Source organism: Trifolium pratense, linkage group LG7 (genome assembly GCF_020283565.1).
Source record: "Trifolium pratense cultivar HEN17-A07 linkage group LG7, ARS_RC_1.1, whole genome shotgun sequence".
NCBI lineage: Eukaryota > Viridiplantae > Streptophyta > Magnoliopsida > Fabales > Fabaceae > Trifolium > Trifolium pratense.
Window position 1 is genome coordinate 9,047,701 of NC_060065.1, and position 21,961 is coordinate 9,069,661.

The 21,961-nt window shown below is 34.2% G+C and overlaps 3 protein-coding genes and 1 non-coding gene across 4 annotated transcripts; 1 reads left to right on the forward strand and 3 right to left on the reverse strand.

The window, feature by feature from the left end:
- Nucleotides 1-873: 873 nt before the first annotated feature.
- Nucleotides 874-5,544, reverse strand: LOC123894803 (sorting and assembly machinery component 50 homolog). Its single transcript, XM_045944878.1, has 4 exons — nt 4,958-5,544; nt 3,402-3,887; nt 1,798-2,310; nt 874-1,336 (listed from the first exon to the last, which is right to left on the reverse strand). Exons 1-4 carry the CDS (start codon nt 5,429-5,431, stop codon nt 1,253-1,255), a joined length of 1,557 nt encoding a protein of 518 aa, XP_045800834.1. The 5' UTR covers nt 5,432-5,544; the 3' UTR covers nt 874-1,252.
- A 66-nt stretch (nt 5,545-5,610) lies between these two features.
- On the reverse strand, nt 5,611-5,683 carry TRNAF-GAA. The gene has a single exon. It is a non-coding gene; the product is annotated as a tRNA-Phe (tRNA).
- A 3,459-nt stretch (nt 5,684-9,142) lies between these two features.
- Nucleotides 9,143-12,044, forward strand: LOC123894805. The gene is made up of 5 exons (XM_045944879.1): nt 9,143-9,358; nt 9,433-9,577; nt 9,777-9,934; nt 10,188-10,266; nt 10,389-12,044. Exons 1-5 carry the CDS (start codon nt 9,273-9,275, stop codon nt 11,319-11,321), a joined length of 1,401 nt encoding a protein of 466 aa, XP_045800835.1. The 5' UTR covers nt 9,143-9,272; the 3' UTR covers nt 11,322-12,044.
- Nucleotides 11,908-12,444, reverse strand: LOC123895799 (non-classical arabinogalactan protein 30). The gene has a single exon (XM_045946284.1). The coding sequence runs from the start codon at nt 12,442-12,444 to the stop codon at nt 11,920-11,922; it is 525 nt and encodes a 174-aa protein (XP_045802240.1). The 3' UTR covers nt 11,908-11,919.
- Between the last annotated feature and the right edge of the window lie 9,517 nt (nt 12,445-21,961).

The following is a 21,961-nucleotide window of genomic DNA, read 5'->3' on the forward strand; positions in this document are numbered from 1 at the left end:
AATGGTATGTCTTGCGTATAAAAATGACAAATTGGCAAAACATTTTCAAAGAGCAAGTTTTTGTTTTTACAAAGAGGGTATAAGCCCAAATTCTAGTAGCAAGTTAAATTAAATAAATAATTAGTGTTTATTGTTAAGATATATTATGTAAAATGAAGTTAAAATATATTGAGGAGTGAGTTATATTATATAGCTTAGTTGATAAAAATATTATACGTAATATGTAGGTATTAAAGTTCGAACTCTGATATTATCACTTATCCACTTTAAAAAGTTAAATTTTAGCCACCAGATAACTTGACAAAATAGAAATAACTTTCACTTAATTAAAAATATGTCATAATATCACGTGAATTTAAGCAAAAAACAGAAAGAAAAAAAAAAGAGACCATAATATCTCTTATATATCATGACACACCAAAAATCACCCGTTGTGTTTATCGTCGTTTGATGCATATTTAAGGAACATGTTTAAATTTACAGAGCGATCCAATCCTTTTATGTGCTTCATCCTTTTGGAATAAATAATTGCCTATTTTCCCCAAGGACAAGAAGAGCCAACTGAATGATACTACCTCGTCTGCACCCTTTTGGAATTGGGTTGAGTTCAGATCCTGCAGAGGCAGCTCAAGTTTGAGATTGAGTATATTTTTTGTAGGAGGCTCGGATCCTGATTATGCTGATACCTCTGGTACGAGGCTCAGATATATTTTTTTTATCAGTATAAGAGTATATTAACAGAGTCAAACTTTAGTCACTAAAAACTTTGCAAAAAGCTTCAGGCACCCATTAAACATACAAGTATAACTAGCATAAAGCCAACTTAGCATTTTATCATTTGGAAGATAATACACAGCAATATATGCAACACGATGAACTCAACCAATGTTACGGGTTATTTGCAATTTAAGCTGAACAAACAAAGTTTGAGAGTTCTCAGTGCCACTAAAGGCCTTCTAAGGTAGCAAGTACATGGGTGCATAAATTTTGAATTTTGCTTGCTTCTTCCATGCAATGAACATCAGCTACATCTTATGACTCTCACTTATGACCCCCACGAGGTAATATCTATTCAAAAAAACCAATCCCTATAAATCCCCAAATCTAAAACAATGCATTTTCTTGATTTTTGGTCTGGATTTTAAATGACAAGGAAATGAAAATAACTAGTCATCCGGTGACAGACAGCAAAAATGTTTAGTGCTTGAGAGCTACAATAGAATGAAAAGAATCTTGGGTTGTGAACCAGCCTCTATGAAGGAGCTGAGAAGCTGAACCTAAATCCAGTTTTGCCACGATCATGTTCATTCTGCCTGAGTATGTAGTAGTAGTTAGCCTGAAACAGTGAGAAGTATATTAGTGAAGAAATCATAGAAAGTCTTGATAGAAAAAATAAATATCAATCGAGGAGGGAGATCAGGAAAGGGAAACATCAGAAAAGAGATCAATACTTTGAGAGACCTTTAAAGCACAACTGGTTGTTTACCTAAATTATTAGTACATAAAATCAAAATGGTATAATACACAAACACCACTAGGGTGCGTGCTTCACAACAAATTCAAACGTTGGATCACATTTTGGTGGAGATTATTTTATGGGCAAACATTAAGAGCTCGGTTGAAACCAAAACTTCAGGAGAATAAAAGGAGAAAAAATGTGCAACTATCCCAATGTCCAAACATAGCAAATAAACATTAAGAGTAAATACCCTGAATTCAACCACCCCATACCTAAAACCAAAGGGTAGCTTGACCACCTGCCTAATTAAATGTAAAGAAATCAAAGTATAAGCTAACCTCTAGGCGGAAAAGTCTAGTAGGAATGACAAATCCACATCCCACTGATGTTCGAACGGATTCTAAGAACCTCCGAGGAGAGAAGTGCTTATATTCATTCTGAGTTAATTTAGCAGTATTCCCAGCACCAGCAAAAACATGGCCATGGATCCCGTGTTCTCTTAACCACCTAATTGGAAGATCAAAAGAGAGGTCTGCAAAAGCAGTAACAGCAAGATCTCCTCCAACGAAGTCCCATGTAGAGGGATCATTACTTTCATCATTGAATACATCTCTGCTTTGTCTTCGTGGTTCAGCTGGACCTAATCCCCTAGTTCTAAATCCCCACAATGTCATTGACCCGCCAAGGGTGCAAACTGGAGAGAAATCACCGCCCAAATAAAACCGTTCAGGAAGGGGAGATGGTCTGTTCATGAAATCTTGTCCCCATGGAAAAACAGCACCAGCAGAAATCCCTAGGTTCAGTGCTGTATTATAAAACCCAAAGGGGACAGCAAACCGAAGATCAAACTCCTGCATAAAAAAGTGTCAGACAAGTTAGTCCAGAAAAAATATAATAAAACCAAAGAGCATAAAAGAAAATACTTAAGAATGCATGAGGGTTACTCCAGTAATAACTTATTATGTCATGAATAACACACACACACACACACACACACTCCATTCCCCCAGTGTTTAGCAATTACCATAATCAAAATCACTTCCAATTTCAAGAGATTTTTTCCATTTAATTTTGATTTGATGAATTTGGGTCACAATTTTAGAAAGGTTATTAATTTCAAGACAGACTGTGACAAAACTACATTATACTATTATAGATAACCAAAGTTTTAAAAATATGAATTCTGCAATTACCCAAGAGATATATAGCCCCAACTAAAGAAGCAGAAGCCTAGAACACCATAAGCAGTCACTCATGCGCTGGCGCCAACATCTTCTGAATATTAGGAATAAACAAAAATACTGTTCGACACATGAGCATCCTGCTCATGAAAAACAAATGTGTCCTCTTATTGCATAGAAAGACCCCACCCGAGTGAAACAAGTACCTCTAGTCCTCTACTCTTTATACAACCAACAAAATTAAAATTTAATGATGTCAAGATAGATAGGAAAAGATGTAAATTACTACATATTTTCTGGGATTTGGATGCTATAAAGTGACTAAAGTGTAAAAGTGACAACTGAAGGGTTGCTATTTTATCAAACTCGTGATTTGTTATGATTTACTTACAATATCGACTTTTGATTTGCTAATTAATGGTTGATATTACTCACTTTAAACTCTAAAGTGATTTGCTAACTTTAGAGGCGCCAGTCCGATTTTATGCTAGGTTTTACAAGTGTCCAAGGAGATGGAATCTGCCCGTGCTCAGCAAATCTAGAGTAATCCTTAACGTAATTAATTTTATTGAGAGAATTGGGTCTGCATCGATTTGAAAATTCCAGCACTCACAAAGCTATTTCAATTATCACTAACTTGACAAAAATATTATTATGTTTTATTCAGGATACATACAATTACATTGCAGAAGATTAGAATTCTTATAAAAAGAAACATTACAGCAGACTAATTGAAGAACAAGAAAAGGATTTAATTGCACCTGACGCAGAAACCGCAAGCTCCGGTTATCTGGTGTAAGGCCACCAAGGTGAGTGGTAGAAACAAAAGCATGTCCTTTTGTAGGCCTAATTGGTGAGTTTCTCCTATCAATTTTAAATGTATACTTCAAAGATGATAGCAAACCATGCCCAAGCTGCCTCCTTACGGACCTGGATGCCATTTGTAATGGATCTGTTAAGGTACGCCATCCAAGAGTGTATGCCAAATCATGGTGCTTTGTTGAGATTAAGCCAAGAGACATGCCCAACAATTGCTCTTTGTATGAAGAAAACTCTTGCCAATCTTGGGAAAGCATGGACAGTCGTGCTACAACGGGATTTGAAGTTCCTTTAAGTCGAGGAGCATATAGCCCTAGACTCACCTCTGTTGCTTGGTTGGCGCCGTAAGCCAAAGAAGCATCCCATAGATCACCATAACCCAACAAGTTTTTGTACTTAAGAGTACCTTCAGCAGTCCAAGAACTAGTCTACAAAAGCATTGCCAAAATTCCAAATTGAGAATAAATTAGAACATTAAGACCAACAAGTACTCAGCAGATAAAATATACGGCTTCCAACAGAAAAGTACTCAGCAGATAAAATATACAGCTTCCAACAGAACAAGGATTGGATCAAAAATGTTCTAATCTATCATGGGAAAAAGATTATATATGTGAACATTCATCCATACAATAAAACACATCTGTTTGTTTTGCTGCAACGGTATAAAAGCTAGCATTAAGAGGCCTTGAAGCAGATACGTCTGATTCCCTTAAACACTTAATTCTCAAAAAGCAAGGCATTATATGTGTAAGTGTATGTAACACCTCCAAATAGAGTTGTAAGCCAATTCATCAAAGCTCATACTAAAATATGACACTAACCCCCCAAACCCCAAGGGCGGGAAGAATGGGTTCTTTTCAACAATTTAACCAAGCCAATAGTTTGTGTAAATAACAAGTGGAGATTAAATTGAAAACTAATAATCATATGCTGGTACTAGCAATCCCAATTACAAGTAAGACTAAAAATCATGATTTCTTATCCACAAAATTAATAGAAAGTGACACTTTAGCTGCAAACTGCAAAGCCAAAAGCTCCCCAAGAATGACTATATAGAACCAACCCCTAGTCTTTGCTGTCCCTTTCTCAAAATTAATGCAAACACTTAACAGAAGCTTAAATTATTAACAGTGTCTTAATAATAACTATCAAGAACATAAACATTATATTACTCCTTAAATTTAAGGGTTGTGATTATAAAGCATGGATACTCCTTGGATTAGGCATGCATGACCTAGTGTCGGACACAATTACATTGAATTGTGTCCTTTTCTCAAATTATTATCGGTGTCAACGTGTGAGTGTCGTGTCATATCTGGTGTAATCAGAAATGAAAATCTACTACCTCCATCATTCTCATATAACTATCATGACTCATTAACAAACAACTACAAAATTCTTTACAATGTCTGAAATAGCATTGACGTGACCCACTTGGAATGAATCTAGAGCAATATCATTATCAAATGGGGAAAAAATTAGAATGAGATTGTACCGCAGGTTTGGTATAAACACCAAATTCACCAGAAATTTTGTTAGCAGCTTCAACAATGTCAATAACAACATTGGCAGTGTTAGGCAATTCGACCGGCCCAGGCTCAAGACTAAGCTTACTAGATTCAAAAACCCCGAGATTCTGAAGCCTAGCGAGTGCGATTTCAGAGGCGCGAATGAGTTCCTGCATAGTGGATACATCTTCGATTCCCTTGATTTCTGCTTCAATCACCCAATCTTTGGTTATCGTGTTTCCGCGAATTATGACGTCGTGGACTCGGATTGGGACTAGCTCCGATGAGAGTCGTCGGGAAAGGGTTTCAAGCTTGAATTTCTGCTCTCGTAAACGGGCCAATGGGGATTGGGGGAGATCGTCTTCTTCTTCTTCTTCCTCTTCGTCTTCTTGTTCGTCGATGTCTTCGTCTTCGATGGGGCGTTGGGTTTTGACATTGTTAGGGTTCGATGAGTTTTCCATGATTTTGATCGGTTTTGGTAGCAGTTTGCTATACTTTGCTTGTTGATGAAAGTGGAGTGAGTATTCACCAAAACAAAGAAAGTGGAGTGAGTAGAAACAACGCACAAAAATGTTTTCCGGAAAAGAAAAAATAAATAAATAATGAAGAAGAGAAAATTAAAAAAAAAAAAGTGATATTTTGCGGTGAGCGTGGATCGAACACGCGACCTTCAGATCTTCAGTCTGACGCTCTCCCAACTGAGCTATCCCCGCATTGATGATATTTTACTGTGTTTGATTGTTTTGACATGTGTTTCAAGTTTCATTATTCCAATATTTTTTGCTAGTTTCGACGTGCGTATTAGTTTCAATGTATCATTATTCCAAATTTCCCATATTTAACAAAAAAACAAAAAAAGAGCTGAATGTTGTGTTAAACATAAATAAAAAAAACTAAGAAATTACTAATATTTTAACCATTTTTTGTTATATATATATATATATATATATATATATATATGGAGTTGCTAATTTACAACCAACTAAAAATATTAAGGTGTAAATTAACAATGCGCATATTTTCACTTTGGACAAAAAATCTTTAACATTTAGTTATTTTACATTAGAAAATTGATAGTTAGTTAGGTAACTTTTATTAAATGTTGTACACCAATTTGCATCACCAACATCACCCCAAGTCAAGCCATCATCGATCTCCAAAGACCAATTCATTCTCCAATGATCCATTTTTATCTTCATTTTGTTCCGGCCATTCATAGCATTCATCAATATTATTGAGGAGAATAAGATCAGTTAATCACTACTTTCAAAGCGTACTTTAAGTGCTGCTTGGTTGTACTTCACAAAAACCAAGTCTTGTAATCTTTGGTGCTCTAGCTTGCTTCTTTTCTTATAATGAATCTATATTATAATCTTTACTTATTTACTTACTATAGCAGTTGCAACCCTAATTGGATGACATCATGCATGATGTCATTGGAAGTCCTAACTCATTTAAGAACCCTAATCCATCATGATCAACTATCTCTCGACACCTTTAAGCATGTGTGGGCCTATCATGTGTAGTCCAATAGTGATATGACAAGTGTGCCATGATCTTTGCACTTAGTGCCTTATGTCATGTGTGATGTAATAAGTACAATGTTCATGTGACAATTGTGTCTTGATGATCACTCAAGAAGCTTTTGGAACCTCCATCTTGCATGCATTGGCCACATATATCTTCTTCATACCAAATGACACCCTAATCAAGTGACAAGTGTAGTGCTTCTACTTCATTTTCTACTATTCATCCATGGTTTTGCATAATACCATTTGCTATGTTTCTCATATCCTCATTGCATTGCAAGTGTAAGAATTTCATTGGTTTTAAAAACTTCACTTAGCATCCATTTATCCTCTTCACTTTCAAACACTCTATATAAATCACTTTCAATCCATCAAATACACACACTAGCTTAACCTTTCATCCACCACCCTCACTCTCACCCACACACACCACACACATCAATTTTCTCGCTCTTTCACAACCTACATCACATTAAATCACAACAATTGTTTTTCTCTTTCACAACTAACATCACCTTAAATCTTCATATTCTTCCCCAAAACCACCACCACCACCACCACTACTTATCTCTTTTTATTCCTCTATCTCTCACAAACAAGATTGAAAAACATAAACAACATAAATTTTTACACAAAAATTTTACAAAAAAAAAAGAAAGAGTAGAGGATTCAATCACTTTGTTTAAGGGCTTGCTCAAGCAATACATCTATTTAAGGTGCATCAAGTTAGAGCAAAAATCATGCAACTATAACGAAAAGTAGATGATTCAAACACTTTGTTTAAGAGATTGATTTTGAAAAAAATGACATTAAAATACTTATGAATGTTGTTTATTTTGTTTAAACTTGAGAGCACTATCAAGAAATGTGATGAACATTTGTAACAATATATGTTTTTCTAAGCATGATTTAGTGAAACTTAATTAACAAAAAAAAAATGAATACAAAAGCTCATTGTTGAAGGTGAAAGAAGAGAGAGGAGAGAGTTTTCGGGTTTTTGGATTACAGAGAGAAGAAGAGAGAGGGAAAATGAATGGAAAATGAGCAAATTTGAGTTTTTTGGGTATTTATAGGGACTAGGTACATACGCCTACGACAGAAGCGTGTACCCGCGCCATCCTGACCTTTTAGCTTTAACAAATGGCCCAACGTGCTTCTCCCCTTATCAGATCAAGGCAGTCTGATTAATCAGACGGCCATCGGCCACAATATCCCCTACCTTTTTTTGCTTTTAGCTAAAACCCTTGCTTTGTTGTCACCAGAATCTTTGATTGGTGTTTGCTTAGCCATTGATTGCGTCTTCTTGAGAGATACTTCTGGATTTTCAAGCAGATGTGCATCCATCAAACCTTTAACGTTACTACTCTTCTTCTTGGCAACTGCAGTTGCAGGTCTTTTTCCTGCCTGGGTATTAAATATTTCATCCATACCACTTTCGTCCACCTCATTCATATTAATCACCTCAGACATAAAGGCATTTACAACAGCTTTCTTTTTATCATAACTCCTCAACCGATGCTTCTTTGCTCTTGTTATTCCTCTAGAGGAAGGATGAAAACAAAAATCACAAATAATTGTTTTCCTGCTGCTGTCTTTATAAGAATTCCACTTCCAACCTATATCAAGGTTGTCACTAGTAGGTTTAATGAAGCACCTGTTCTCAACAATTCCACCTGCAGTTACATTTAGACTTACAGAGCTAAAGGATGACATCATTGCAAATAACACAGGGATGTCTAAACCTAATAGAGAAATAACATGAATAGAAAGAGAGATGAAGAATATAAACATAAAAAAGAATATGAATAGAAACAAAGAGGAAGGAACACATAGCACATATGTTTTGAGAAAGAAAAAAGTTTTTGAGAAAGGGGAGCACCTCAGGTTTGAGAAAGGGAATTTTCTTTTGTTGTGAAAAGAACAAACCTTGTAAGAAGAGGAGAGGAGCAGTCGATTTGGAGAAAGGAAACAAAAACAAAGTAGTTGATTTGGTGAAGGAGAATGCTGAAGGAGAAGAGGCGTTTTGGTGAAGGAGACCGTTGAAGGAGAAAAGGAGAAGAGCTTGAAGTATGTGAGAAGTTTGAAAGAAGAAACACTCAAATAGAAAAGTAATATGTGATGTGATGTGTAGAAAAACCCAAAATGTTCTCATCAATCCCCCCCCCAAAAAATGCAAAAGCGGCCAAACTTTATGACTAATTGACGACGGGTTATGTGTCCGTTTATGTCTAAAATAACAAAAATACAAAAATGCAAGAAATTAGAGAATAAATGAGAGAAGAGAAATGAGAATGATAATAATGAGATAAAAGAAAGGTTTCAATTTATAGAATTTTTGGTTGCATGTGATTGGTCGAAGGCATGCAACAGCCGCTCTGGCGGCCAATCAAAATTGGTGACCGTCCAAGACCATGAATTCTGACCACCGTCCAGGTTCTCATTTTAAAATGCGAACTCAGTTTGTTGGATATCTAGTGAACAATATTTTACATAAAATTATGCTTCTACATACTCGCTAGTTAAATAGTGAGTGATAAAATTGAAAGCGTAGGGGGATATGGACGCGAAAAGAAAAACTCTCAAACTAAAATGTTATTTCTATTGCATTTGGGCCTAAAATGGGCCAATCTGGACGTTAAAAAAAAAAAACTAAAACGTAAAAAAATTATAATCAAAAACTCATTTTAAAGAGAATTGCATTAGGCGCTCACACAAATTCAAATCAGAACCACCGTGTCACTGCGACGGCAACCACCGCCGATTCCATTCCGAAATGGCGAACGTTGAAGAACTCATATCTTCTATATTCTCAGATATCAACACTTACACCGGAAAAGACCCTCTTCTTCCTTGGCTCCGGTAATCCACATCTATCTCTCTCTCTTTTTCTGTAATTCAGGTTTTTCAATACTCACTCATTTTGAACACTGCAGAGGAATCCGAAAGATTAAGGACAATCTTCCCTCAAAAACCCTCAAGGAAAAATTACCCGACTTCTTGCGGAAATGCACCCAAACATTTGAGCTGGATCGACGTTACAAAAACGATATGCGTTATCTTCGTGTTTGGCTCCACTTGGTAATTGAATCAGAATCACCCCCTTTTGAAAAAAAGAATTTTGCAAAAATGGGTTTTGGGAAATTATTAATAAAGTTCAATTTTTTGGTGTTATCATGTTGGATTTAGAACTTTTTGATTAGGTTGAAAATAAAGGGATAATGAAATTTTTAGTGATTTTGTTTATTTTGTTTATTTTTTTTTGCCTTCTAATTTGTAGATGGATTTTGTGGATGATCCAAGTGCATTGCTGAGAACTATGGAGGTTAATCAAATCGGAACAAAACGATGTCAATTCTATCAAGCATATGCTCTTTACTATGAGAAGAGTAAGAATTATGATGAAGCTGAGAAAATGTATCATATGGGAGTTAAGAAGTAAGTTATATGCTCTAGTTCTGCATCCTATTCAATTTATCATTCTGTTTGATGCTTGTTTTCAGAAAATAGGGTTAATAAAACTTGCGCCGAATTTTCATTAGATTATGCTTGAAACTTGGTGCATGCATCGTTTTCAATTTAGGATTTTAGCATAGAAAATGACTATCTAGTTCTTTGATTTGGTATGGGATGCTTTTTTTATTCCAAAATCTACTCAAGTCATGTTTACCTTGCCCCTACTGTTGAATAGCCTTGCAGAACCTGTCGATGAGTTGCAGAAATCTTATGAACAATTTCTTCAACGCATGAAACGCAAGAAAAAAATTCAGGTAGTAACTAGTTTTTTCCTTTGTGTCAATTATATGTTGGTTTTGGCATCTATTTGTTATTATTGTTTGGTACTTGGTGCATTTAGTGTAGCTAATTTGAAAAAATTGTCACACAACATTAGGAAATGAAAGCTGCTGATAGACGCGTAAAGGCTAAGAATGATGACAACAAGAGATTTCGAGGTGATCATACAGTTGTAATCAACAAGTTTGTTGACACTGCCATGGATGGAAAGTCAGAAGCAGAAAATGCATGCCATCATGGACTAGTTGATCCTACGATAAATATGAAGGAGGCCATGAATGCCATTAACAGCATGTTTAGTGAGCCATTAGAGACTGTTCCTTTGGCTAGGAAATCGCATAAAAACAATTCGAAAGAAAGTCTCAGTACACAGAACAACTTTGAAGTTTTTGTTGATGAAAACTTGGACAATGAAATTAAACCAAGTGGTTCCTTATCGCTTCAGCAAAGGACTGAAGCTAGAAAACCTCAACAAGAGTCACTCCAGATATATATTGATGATGAAGGATGTTCCGAAGGTTCTACTTCATCAGCTCCAAAAACAAATGGCTTTGTTTTTCCCCGACCTAAGGATGTTTGTTCTGAGAAATCCAGGGATATGGATGCACAAAGGTGTGGTAATTCAAAGTTCAGAGAGGATACAGTTGTTCGCAGATTTGTTGGTTCTGCCATTTTGGATGAACCAAAGGTGGAGAATGCTTGTCACCACGGCTTAGTAGACCCCACAATCAACATGAAGGAAGCAATGAATGACATAAATAGCATGTTTGGGAAGCCAATAGATTTTGTTAGGAAAAAAAGATCAGTGAAGCAGGAGAAAGCACCGGAGAACAATAGCGGAAAGGACTTTGGTGGTGGGTTTTCAATCCTTGCTGATGATGATGACGACGACCTTCAACAGAAACAACGTCCTCCACTACCAAAACCGCTAGCAAAGTCGAAGGGATCAGATTTATTTGAGCCAACTCTCCACACAAAAGAAGCCATGGATGACATTAACAAGATGTTTAATATGCCTTTGGATTTTTAGGTACAAGTGTTTTTGTTATGCCTTTGGTTTTTTAGGTACAACTGTTTTTGTGGATGAATATCCAAATGTTTCCTCCTTTGAGAAACTAGTCCAAGGTTTGTTGTACCAAATCACCCCCTTTTTATGTGGAAATTGTTTTTCACAGGGTTCGAGCGAGAGACCTCACTTGAGAATAATATCTTGTACACATTTGAGCAATGCATGCCTAGTGTAGTGTCATTAAGCCAACCCATTAGGGTAGGACCAGAGTGTTTGTTGAGTGCCAATTCTAATTTGTAAGCAGAATTGTCTTGATTTTATGTGGTGTAATCAAATGAGAAGTTTCATTTTTTTTTTTTCTTGAAAAGCTCATGGCTTTTACAAACTTTATGTGCTTATGGTACTTGAAACTAGATATAGAACAGTCAAAAACTCATTAAAAACATAAATTAAATTATCAGGGGTAACATTACAATTTGTGAACCAGTATACCAAAAATACATAACATAAGATACAGTTTAAGATTGAAAACTTAATAAAGAGACAAATTATAGCAACAAGGTAATAATAGTATGAATCTCAATGGTTTATGAAGCGTAATTCATAATTGTTTAAGGCATTAGTAATGAGTCTTTGAGCAGTCAGGAGGATGGAAAGCCAAGGGACCAGCAGCATATATAACAGCCTGATACTTACTTCCATGCAATCTCTTGTTCTCATAACGAAGTGGAGAACCATTCAAACCATAATTAACATTCGCGAGAAGACTGCAACCCTCAAGAGGAGACCAAACCGGCTTCACGAAGCAAGCGTGAAGTGGATGATCTAGTATATAATCCTGCATCTTGAACCCTTCTAATGGTGCATAGAGGTAACCATTTTTGTCAGTTTCAAACACTTTGTAGTAACTAACATGGCCTCTATGTGTTTTGCAGGTGATGCTTACTTTGGCTGAAGGAATTGGTTTGGCTCCAATTAGAGACCAAGTTCCTGAATGTTCACAGCTTTGACAGTAGACTGTAGTTTCAACAACCACATCTATTTTCTTTTCTGTTTTGTATGGAATAGCTTCACTAGTTTGTGTATAAGAGAAGGCCACAAGGAGAAGCAAGAGAGAAATGATGGTGAAGTAAGTGTTAGCCATTTTCCTCAAGGGTTTAAGGGAGGAGAAAGAGGTTGAGACAAGGCTTAGTAGTTGAAGAAAAACATTTGATAGATTGGTATATATGGCATATGATATCTCATTGGTATTTTTGGTAGTGAGGAATGAGAATCAACGTGCATTCCATTATGTGGACAATGTATTTCATACTTAATATAATATTTAATAAATATACGTGAAGGCCACATTTCTCCATGTACATATGTATATTTCCTTGCTATACCAAAATACTTCCGTCCGTCTCAAAATATAAGAGTTATTTTGACTAAATGACAAATTCACATATCTTGCTTTGACCATATTTTTTTAATAATATATAGATATAAATATTGACATATAAGATTTTGTTTGATTTGTTTTGATCGATGAGTATTTTCAAAATATCAAGTTTTTATAATTTTTACTAATAGACAATTAAAGATATTAATGATCAAAATTGTGCGTTAACATACGTGCAGTAGTCAAACTCTCGGATGCAAAACAGTTATTGCATGTAACCTAAATCTGAAGGACCCGATACAAATTTGAATTTACTGCAATTGAAAGTCTTGTACCAAAGAAAACGGTAAAGTCAATGCAGTCAATAAATTAGAATGGTTGAATAATATCTTAATAAAATATTACTTTTTATTTATTTATTCATTTTTTGAAACAAAATATTAATTTTTATTTAACTATTGCTAGTTGATATATATTTTTTATTTAATTATTTCCTCAATTTCTTTTTAAGTGTCTTTTGACGTCAAATTGAACGTTCCTATTTAACTGTCCTTTTGATATTTTAAGGGTATGATTTATCAATTATACTCATTGTCAATTACTCTTATCTTTTACAATAAAAATAATTATTGCTATATATTTAAAAAACTAAAGTTTGTTTATTTTTTTATTTTTTTTGGTACATAACATATTAAAATATTGTTTTTTTTTACATAATATATTAAATTTATTGGAAAGATAAAGAGTGTGCATAAAAATAAGAATTTATTGGTGGATTAAAATAAAGGTATAATAGGAAAATAAAGTGTAAAAATACACTTTGTTAATTTGGTCTTGTTATTCTAAAATGACATTTAAAAATGCATCCATAGAATTAAAATTAAATGGTGATTTTGAACAAATAAGGTAAAACCATTAAACTTTAAATAATTCAAAAACATGCATTAATTTTATATTTGACTTGCTAGACTAATTTGTAAATTGTAATAAAGGGTATAATGTTTAAATATATGCTTTTTTAAAATATTACTCCCTCGTGTCCTATATATAAGAAACATTTCACTTTTTGGATTCATTGTAAAATTTATGTATTTAAACTATATTATTGTCTAGATACATCACTTCCATCATGAATCTAAAGACTAGAGGGAGTATAAGATTGAGGCGATTGGCTTTGGTTTTGTAGGGCACATAATTTCGTATCCAACTTGATCATAAATTCCAATTCCACCGAGTTACAGAGTCATCGTTCTCAATTCATTCAATTCCACCACAGCCGTAAACACCAACCATCGATTCACTCACGCAAGCCAACACACACAAACACCGCTCCAACAGTCCAACACGTAGGTAGGTGTAAGGTCGATTGATTAGTGGCATACGCAAACTACCAGTACGTAGCGTGCAATTATGTTTGTCTGTTTGCGTGTTTTTAGCACCGATTCGATGGCAACGTGGCCTTGCATGGTGGCTGCAACATTGGTCAAGCCATCACCGAAGAAGACAACGTAGATGAAATCTTTCACTCGGGTGTTGCATGATTCGTGTGAGGTCTAAGATAGTCAACTCCCTCCCCCATGATCAAGGGAGATTCATTATGTATTAAAATAACTCGAGAGGAGTATGAGAAAGGTATCTCCGAGTGCCGGAGAAATCTTCAATGAAATCACGGCCGTTCGATCGAAATCGGTCTGTTTATATTTAAAGACCAAATTTTATATTTTAAAATATTAAAATTGAATTGAAATCTACATTGTAACCATTTGATGTTAATCAGACTATGATGTACTGACTGCATCATAACAACCGAATAACATCTTCACAATCATTTGAAACTCACTAACTCCTCTCACTAAATGTGTCTCAAATGTAATACATACATTTAGGAAACCTTAGAAATAGTGATTAATCTATGAATTAGAACTGACTTGATTACATTTACAGTGGCGCTTATAAGAACAAGACAACTCAAAATCACTTAAATTATGTTACAATTATCTTATCTTTTATCGATCAACTGAGATTTGGTTACCGTAAATACATCCTATTCATGTTTAATTAAGGGGTTTCCCAAGTACTTAGCTCTAATTATATAGCTATAAATGTAGATACACAACTCTGCAAGTCTTTTAAAGACAAAAAAGTCACTTTTTCACTATCATATTGATACATGCATGCTTTTATCGTCGATAATATATATCAAATTTTTCACAAGAGAAATGTAACGACTCAACTTTAATTATTAGAAGAAATATAGTAATTAGAGTTAACGTTAGTTTAATAAAAGCTAAATAGGGAAAATGTAGTGGTAAGAGGGATCCTAGTCATCAAGGTTTTAAATTGTGGTTACTGTCGCGGATGCGGTAACGGTTGCGGTTGTTGCAAATGCAGTCATTGCGGCGGTGCAACACACAACGTGACTTTTGCAGCGTGAAATCATTGTAAAACTTCACAAGCTATATTTATAAGGCTTAATTAGTCTATTGGTCCCTTAAAGATATTTTAAGTTTTACAATGGTCCCTTTTAAAAAAAAAGTCTGGATTGGTCCTTAAAGATACATCTGTTAGTCATAATGGTCATTTCCGTCAATTTTTTTAACAATGGTTAGTTTTGCACAAGTCCGCTGTTACAAATGATGTACCACCAACGTTCAATTTTGTTTTCCTTCCTTCATCTTCTCCCTTCACTTTTTCTTCATCTTCATCAACATTTTCTTAAACTTGAACAACAAAATTTTCAAATCTTCAAACAAACTCAAAATACACACTTCAAAAATGAATATCATTTAATCAATTGCAATTGCATTGTTATAGTGGCAGATCCTCAAACACTACTACAAAACAAAGAAGAAGCCGAAGAAAAGTTAGCAATAACAGATTACGAACTGCGTTTGGCACAAGAAGACATTACAATGAATCTCAAATCAAATTCTTCTAGATCTTCAAAATCAAATTCACCCGGATCTTCAAAATTCTTCCAGATCTTCAAAATCTCAACGTAACAAATAGTCACTCGGATTCCGGATCCATTCAAACTCATCTTAACAAAATTCTTTTTCAAAACCTAACTACAGGAAATGAATTTTTCCAGATCTTCATAAGCTTGCATTTGTATTGTTCCAGATCTCCAAAATATAATTATAGGAAACGAGTTTCTTTTGGTCAAAGGAAACAAAATTTAATTATTATTTTTTACAAGAAAGAAAATTGAATTTGAATCCTAGATACAAAAATTGATCCCAAATCAAAATATGATTCATCACATATTCTTCTCCTTCTTCGATTAGTAACCCAATTTGAAATTTTTTAGAAGAATTTGATTTGAGACATTTTTACTTTCTTTCTTTTCTTTCTGGGTTTTGATGTTTGAAGATATGAAATTGTTCAATGAAGATTGTGAAGAAGGGGAGCGAAGAAGATGAAGAATAGTTAAATAATATTAAGTGTTACTAGTTCACAATTAGATACAATGCACTTGAAGGATCCAATGGTGTTTTTTTAATACAAAAATCAAATGGTTAAAATTAAAAAATTAATGAGGTCTATGGTGGACCATTTATAATATTGGTTCACCTAAGACATTTAGAGTTAAAGGATAACGGAAATGACCATTATGACTAACGGGCTATGAAGCACGGACTCCGACACGGACACCGCGACATGGACACGGACACCACGACACCGCTAATATAAAAAATATAGGACACCGACACCGCTACATATTTATAAAACATATAAATTGATAATCAAAATATATACATGTAAATCTAATTTGAGCAAGTTATATTTTAAAAAAATTTTAAAACAAGATATGATAGTATTTTACCTTTATTTATCCATCTACGATCGAAAAAACTAAAAATATCGTAATCAAAATGTAATGTCTTCAATCCCACATTGATCAATATTGTTGTTTCTACACATCTTTAACTCTTGTAGATATGTCTAATATGTGCCTAAAGAGAGTATAAGCAAAGAAAAAATAATTATTTTTTGGGACACTTGTCAGACACGTGTCATCCGAGTGTCTTACAGGTGTCGGACACCGATCAAAGGAGTGTCAAACTAAAGAAAAAATTGAATTTTTTCCGACACCGATATGAGCTATCCGACACGTGTCGGACGAGTGTCATACGAGTGTCGGACACCGACACGTGTCGGACACCGCGACACGCCTAATCATAGAGGTGTCGGTGCTTCCTAGCTAACGGGTGTATCTTTAAGGGACCAATTCAGACCTTTTTTTGTTTAAGGGATCAATGTGAAACATAAAATATCTTTAAGGGACCAATATACTAATTGAGCCTATTTATAATTATGCAAGATATAATGTCTTTAAACCCACTTGGGTTGGTGCATTGGTATTGGCTTGGGACCTGAGAGTGTGCTCCTCTTGAGGTATGAGGTTCGATTCTCTTTGGCGCCAATTTGGGTGGGCTAATTTAACTTTTTCAAAAAAAGATATAATGTCTTTATAATAATAATAATAAATATTATAATAGGGTCTAACAACCCGAATTTTTATTTTTTTTATAACTGAAATAGTTATCAAGATATTTGAAATAAAATTTATAGATATCTAATCTGAGTAAAAAATGAGCAACAGTTTAAAAATTTTCAACGGAAGAAAAATATGATCTAATTATTACATAAAATACTTAATTTGCAAAAAAACCCAGATTTAATTTGTTTTTCCCCACGCACGTACAAGCAACAAATCAACTTCATATCCTCTGATACCTACAACCATATATAATATAAGGGTCAATTTACTTATCCATATTGACTCATACTCACCATAAGAAAAATGACATAAAACAATAATAAAACACTTCACCATAAGAAAGATTTTCAAAACAAATATGATTAATTTATTTTCCAAAAACTTTTTGTTTGTCCAATATCATATGCAATGCTATGCAAGACTCATGATCCGGATAAGAGAACTCATTCCAATGGGATAAACTGTAATAATTAATAATTAGAGATCGATATATTATATGAAATTAGAACACACTTACTTGAATCGACAATCATGTTTACTGAAAGCGCACCAATATCGAAAACATCGATATATTAGACAAGGTCTTCCTCTGCTTGATCACATGCTCCAGTCTTTGAGGTCTTTGATGGGGAAGACAACAAATGAGCTTACTGTGTTTGTACGTGACGGCAAAGGGGACCTAGCCAATCTTATATAAGATCACAACCCTGGTACCACCCATCATGGACTCTAGAGTTGGGCCTACACTTTGTTTCTACACAAATCAGAATTAGTGTTCAAGCCCATTATTACTGATCACAATTATCGGGCTTAAGCATCATCAAATGGATCACAACAACATCAACCCGTTTTTATTAAAACTAAAACTCACAATTGATTGCAGCCCACATAATATTGGAAAATATTCTAACATTCTCCCACTTGGGCGAAATCAATTGTATATTTTTAATTTGAGAAAACATTTTGAAAACGACTCTCGGGTTGATAACATATTTTAATGTGGCCACAATGATCCCAAGATGCAACATCTAATTAAGACTCCATCCAACAAAAGTTAAATGATATCGAATCATGGCGGCAATTATATCGTTATTGATACAATACCTTCCATAGTTACAAATACCACCAAACTCCGTCGATTAGTCATTCGTGTAGAGTGTAGCGAGAAAATGATATGTTTGTGATCTCAACCATACTATCATTTTCTTCGTCAGTCCTCAATTTCTCTCAAATGCATTAAAGCCAGAGAAATTATATGGTCCATAAGATACCACAAGTCCAAGCTCCAAAACAATGTTGACTACTGCAGTATAATGATCTAATCAACATCGAGCTCCGATATTTTAGACATAATTTCTCTCAAATGCCTCAAAGCCAGAGAAATTACATGGTTCTTAAGATATCATAATGCCTCAGCTCCAAAATAGTGTTGATCACCGGCTAAGTGATCCCGACAACACTGAGCTTATTTATTTATGTTTTCACATAATGCCTCAGCTCCAAAATAGTGTTGATTACCGGCATAGTGATCCCAACAACACTGAGCTATAATATTTATTTATATAATGCCTCAGCTCCAAAATAGTGTTGATCACCGGCATAGTGATCCCAACAACACTGAGCTCAAATATTTTTATAATTCAAATAATTTCAAATTTATAAAAGGAGTTAATATAAAATTCAAACTCCCACTAATCAAGCATGTCAAAAGAATATAAGTTATCTCCCACCAATCAAGTGGTATATTAAAACTCCCACTTATCCAAATGTTCCTTCACAATTTTTAAAGAAACTCCAAGTCTTGCTTCCATTTCTTATAATTTAAGATATTCAACATTTCAATGGAAACATAATTATGCGTGGAGAAATTCATTTTTGAATCAAAACCAGAATGCATTAGTATTATCATAAGAGGCCAATATAATAGTACAATCACCTTTGGGCAGAATGTACAAACTAAGGTCAAATCCTCAGTCAAAACCTCAGATAAGTTAATCAATGAGTATACATTGAACTTTGAAATTTGTCACCTTTAGGCAGACAAATTCCTCTGATCAATACATCCTCCAATAACTTCATCTCAAATTAATTTTTAATCGTAACATATAATAATCACCTTTGGGCAGAAAATTACATGTTATAATTAAAACCATTCCTCAAACTACAAAGAAAATCTCATCAATCAATATAAGCGGTCCCACTTTGGTGGTAACGGCCTATACCAACACACGAAATCTCTTGCATAGGAATCAATAATTAAAAGTTTTCACATATAACTATATGTCTTTAGTTGGGGAGAGAGATCATTACTGTTAAACAGTCAACTCATAAGAGATCATTACTCTGAAACAGTCAACTCAATATAATAAATACATAATTTATGCAGCGGAAAAATAAGAGACTTCAATTTTAAATCAATTGAGGATATATATAAAACAAATAGTCCCGAACTATTATAAATATCATAAGACAATATTTCCTCAATTTAAGTCTCAACAAACATTTATAAATAGTTAACATGTAAAACTCTCCTACTTGATTGAGAATTATAGTTGAATTATAAATCCAAGATTTTTAAAAATATTTAATCAAATATTCAACTATTTTCTCTATCACACAATGAACATGTCAAGTAATATATCACACGAGGATAAATAATTGCATCACTAACCTCGAATATTGTGACATTTTCATCCTTACAAATAGAATCAATGAGCTTTTATGACTTTACGATTATCATAAGATCTATGACGGTGTCATCTCTATTCCAATATCAAATAATAGGTGAAGTACACAACCTGATCATGTCTACTCTTTCACCGAGAAAACAGAGAACCAATTTGAAAATGCCTCATGACGGTTTTGATTCAAAGTCACAGTATGGCCATCGTTATGCTACAATTTCCTGTAATTATGCTTGAAATACAACGAGAAAATCTCCATACCAATTTAAAGCATTGTCAACTCAGTTAAAATAAATGCTAAGTAGCTAGAAATACACAAATAAGGTCTTTTGAAATAAATTGCAAACAGTACTTTCATGCATCTAGCAAATATTGATCATATATACGATTGATTGATGAATTCAACATTATTCTAGGATTGGCCGGTTTAATTAACAATGTATGGTGCACCTTTACTCAATCGACTAATATCCATAAAAATATATATACGTACCCTGAATTAGCCAAAACCAATATTATAAAATTGGCAGCAAACATAAAACCAATATGATAGCTAAGTCATATATGTATAGAAGATAAAATTAAGCCAAAAGGCTATCAGGAAGAATAAACCCACTAACAGGGCAGTTTGCAAAACTTGGAACAAACACAAATTTGGGGTCTCACTTTATTAATCCCAAGAATGATTCATTATCATTTTATCAGTTTGCAAAACATTGGCAATTTTAAATGTTCCAATTAATTGTTCCAATAATTAATCATGTAAACGATGCACATGTTTCTTGTTGTACAATTGAATTGAACAACAGTATCAGGTAATAAGTAACAGTTGAGGAAATATGCCAAACAAAAGGTAAATAAATAAACTCTTTGAAGAAAACATGTGAATAGCCAAAACCTCAAACAAATACTAGAAAATTAATTATCACACAGATTGGCCAAAACTAAAACAGAAGTCTGCAAAACCATGATTATCAGCTTACAAAACCAAAGCCAAACGGTGTGTATATAAAAGAAGACCGCAAACTATAAAGCACAATGCATGTTATCAATTTAACATGGGTTTTAATAGTTATCAATCCATTGATATAGAATCGAGAATCGGTAATAAAATTAAAATTAACAAAATCATATGTCTTTGATTTTGGTTTTAATATGCATGATTCTTTTTAGTGGGAAAAATATAGAAATTGGGCGACCGATTAAAAAAGAAAACATGAATTTTGATCCACGATTCATTAATACAATAATATGCCAAAATAGATTCAACCAATTCCGATTCGAAAAACAATCGAATTGATGACATAATCAAACATGGATTCTAATCAATTGAAATTAGGGTTCTAATTCATATAATAATAGGCTCTGATACCACATGTAATAATTAATAATTAGAGATCGATATATTATATGAAATTAGAACACACTTACTTGAATCGACAATCATGTTTACTGAAAGCGCACCAATATCGAAAACATCGATATATTAGACAAGGTCTTCCTCTGCTTGATCACATGCTCCAGTCTTTGAGGTCTTTGATGGGGAAGACAACAAATGAGCTTACTGTGTTTGTACGTGACGGCAAAGGGGACCTAGCCAATCTTATATAAGATCACAACCCTGGTACCACCCATCATGGACTCTAGAGTTGGGCCTACACTTTGTTTCTACACAAATCAGAATTAGTGTTCAAGCCCATTATTACTGATCACAATTATCGGGCTTAAGCATCATCAAATGGATCACAACAACATCAACCCGTTTTTATTAAAACTAAAACTCACAATTGATTGCAGCCCACATAATATTGGAAAATATTCTAACATAAACTGCCACAAAGGTCCGAAAAGCGTCAAACTAGCCACAAAGGCTCTTGCCACTAAGGCCCGAAAAGCGTCCATCTAGCCACAAAGGCTCTGCCCGAAAAGCATCTAACTAACCACAAAGACATACCACACAGACTTCACTATACATGTTCTATATGATGCATGTCTCGATTGTGAGAAAATTATTTTCTTTCAACACTAAATACACCACCGACAAACCAACACAAGGAACTTAATTACTCACAAAACTTCTATTTATTTGTTT

What these genes read in the sequence shown, in the direction of transcription:
- LOC123894803 (XM_045944878.1), bottom strand. Translation starts at nt 5,431, where the DNA reads ATGGAAAACTCATCGAACCCTAACAATGTCAAAACCCAACGCCCCATC. An exon ending in GCTTGCGGTTTCTGCGTCAG is followed by an intron (nt 2,311 to 3,401) that starts GTGCAATTAAAT and finishes TTTTTTATGCAG; the next exon opens with GAGTTTGATCTTCGGTTTGC. An exon ending in CTAGACTTTTCCGCCTAGAG is followed by an intron (nt 1,337 to 1,797) that starts GTTAGCTTATAC and finishes TCACTGTTTCAG; the next exon opens with GCTAACTACTACTACATACT.
- LOC123894805 (XM_045944879.1), top strand. Translation starts at nt 9,273, where the DNA reads ATGGCGAACGTTGAAGAACTCATATCTTCTATATTCTCAGATATCAAC. An exon ending in CCTCTTCTTCCTTGGCTCCG is followed by an intron (nt 9,359 to 9,432) that starts GTAATCCACATC and finishes TGAACACTGCAG; the next exon opens with AGGAATCCGAAAGATTAAGG. An exon ending in TATCATATGGGAGTTAAGAA is followed by an intron (nt 9,935 to 10,187) that starts GTAAGTTATATG and finishes ACTGTTGAATAG; the next exon opens with CCTTGCAGAACCTGTCGATG.
- LOC123895799 (XM_045946284.1), bottom strand. Translation starts at nt 12,444, where the DNA reads ATGGCTAACACTTACTTCACCATCATTTCTCTCTTGCTTCTCCTTGTG.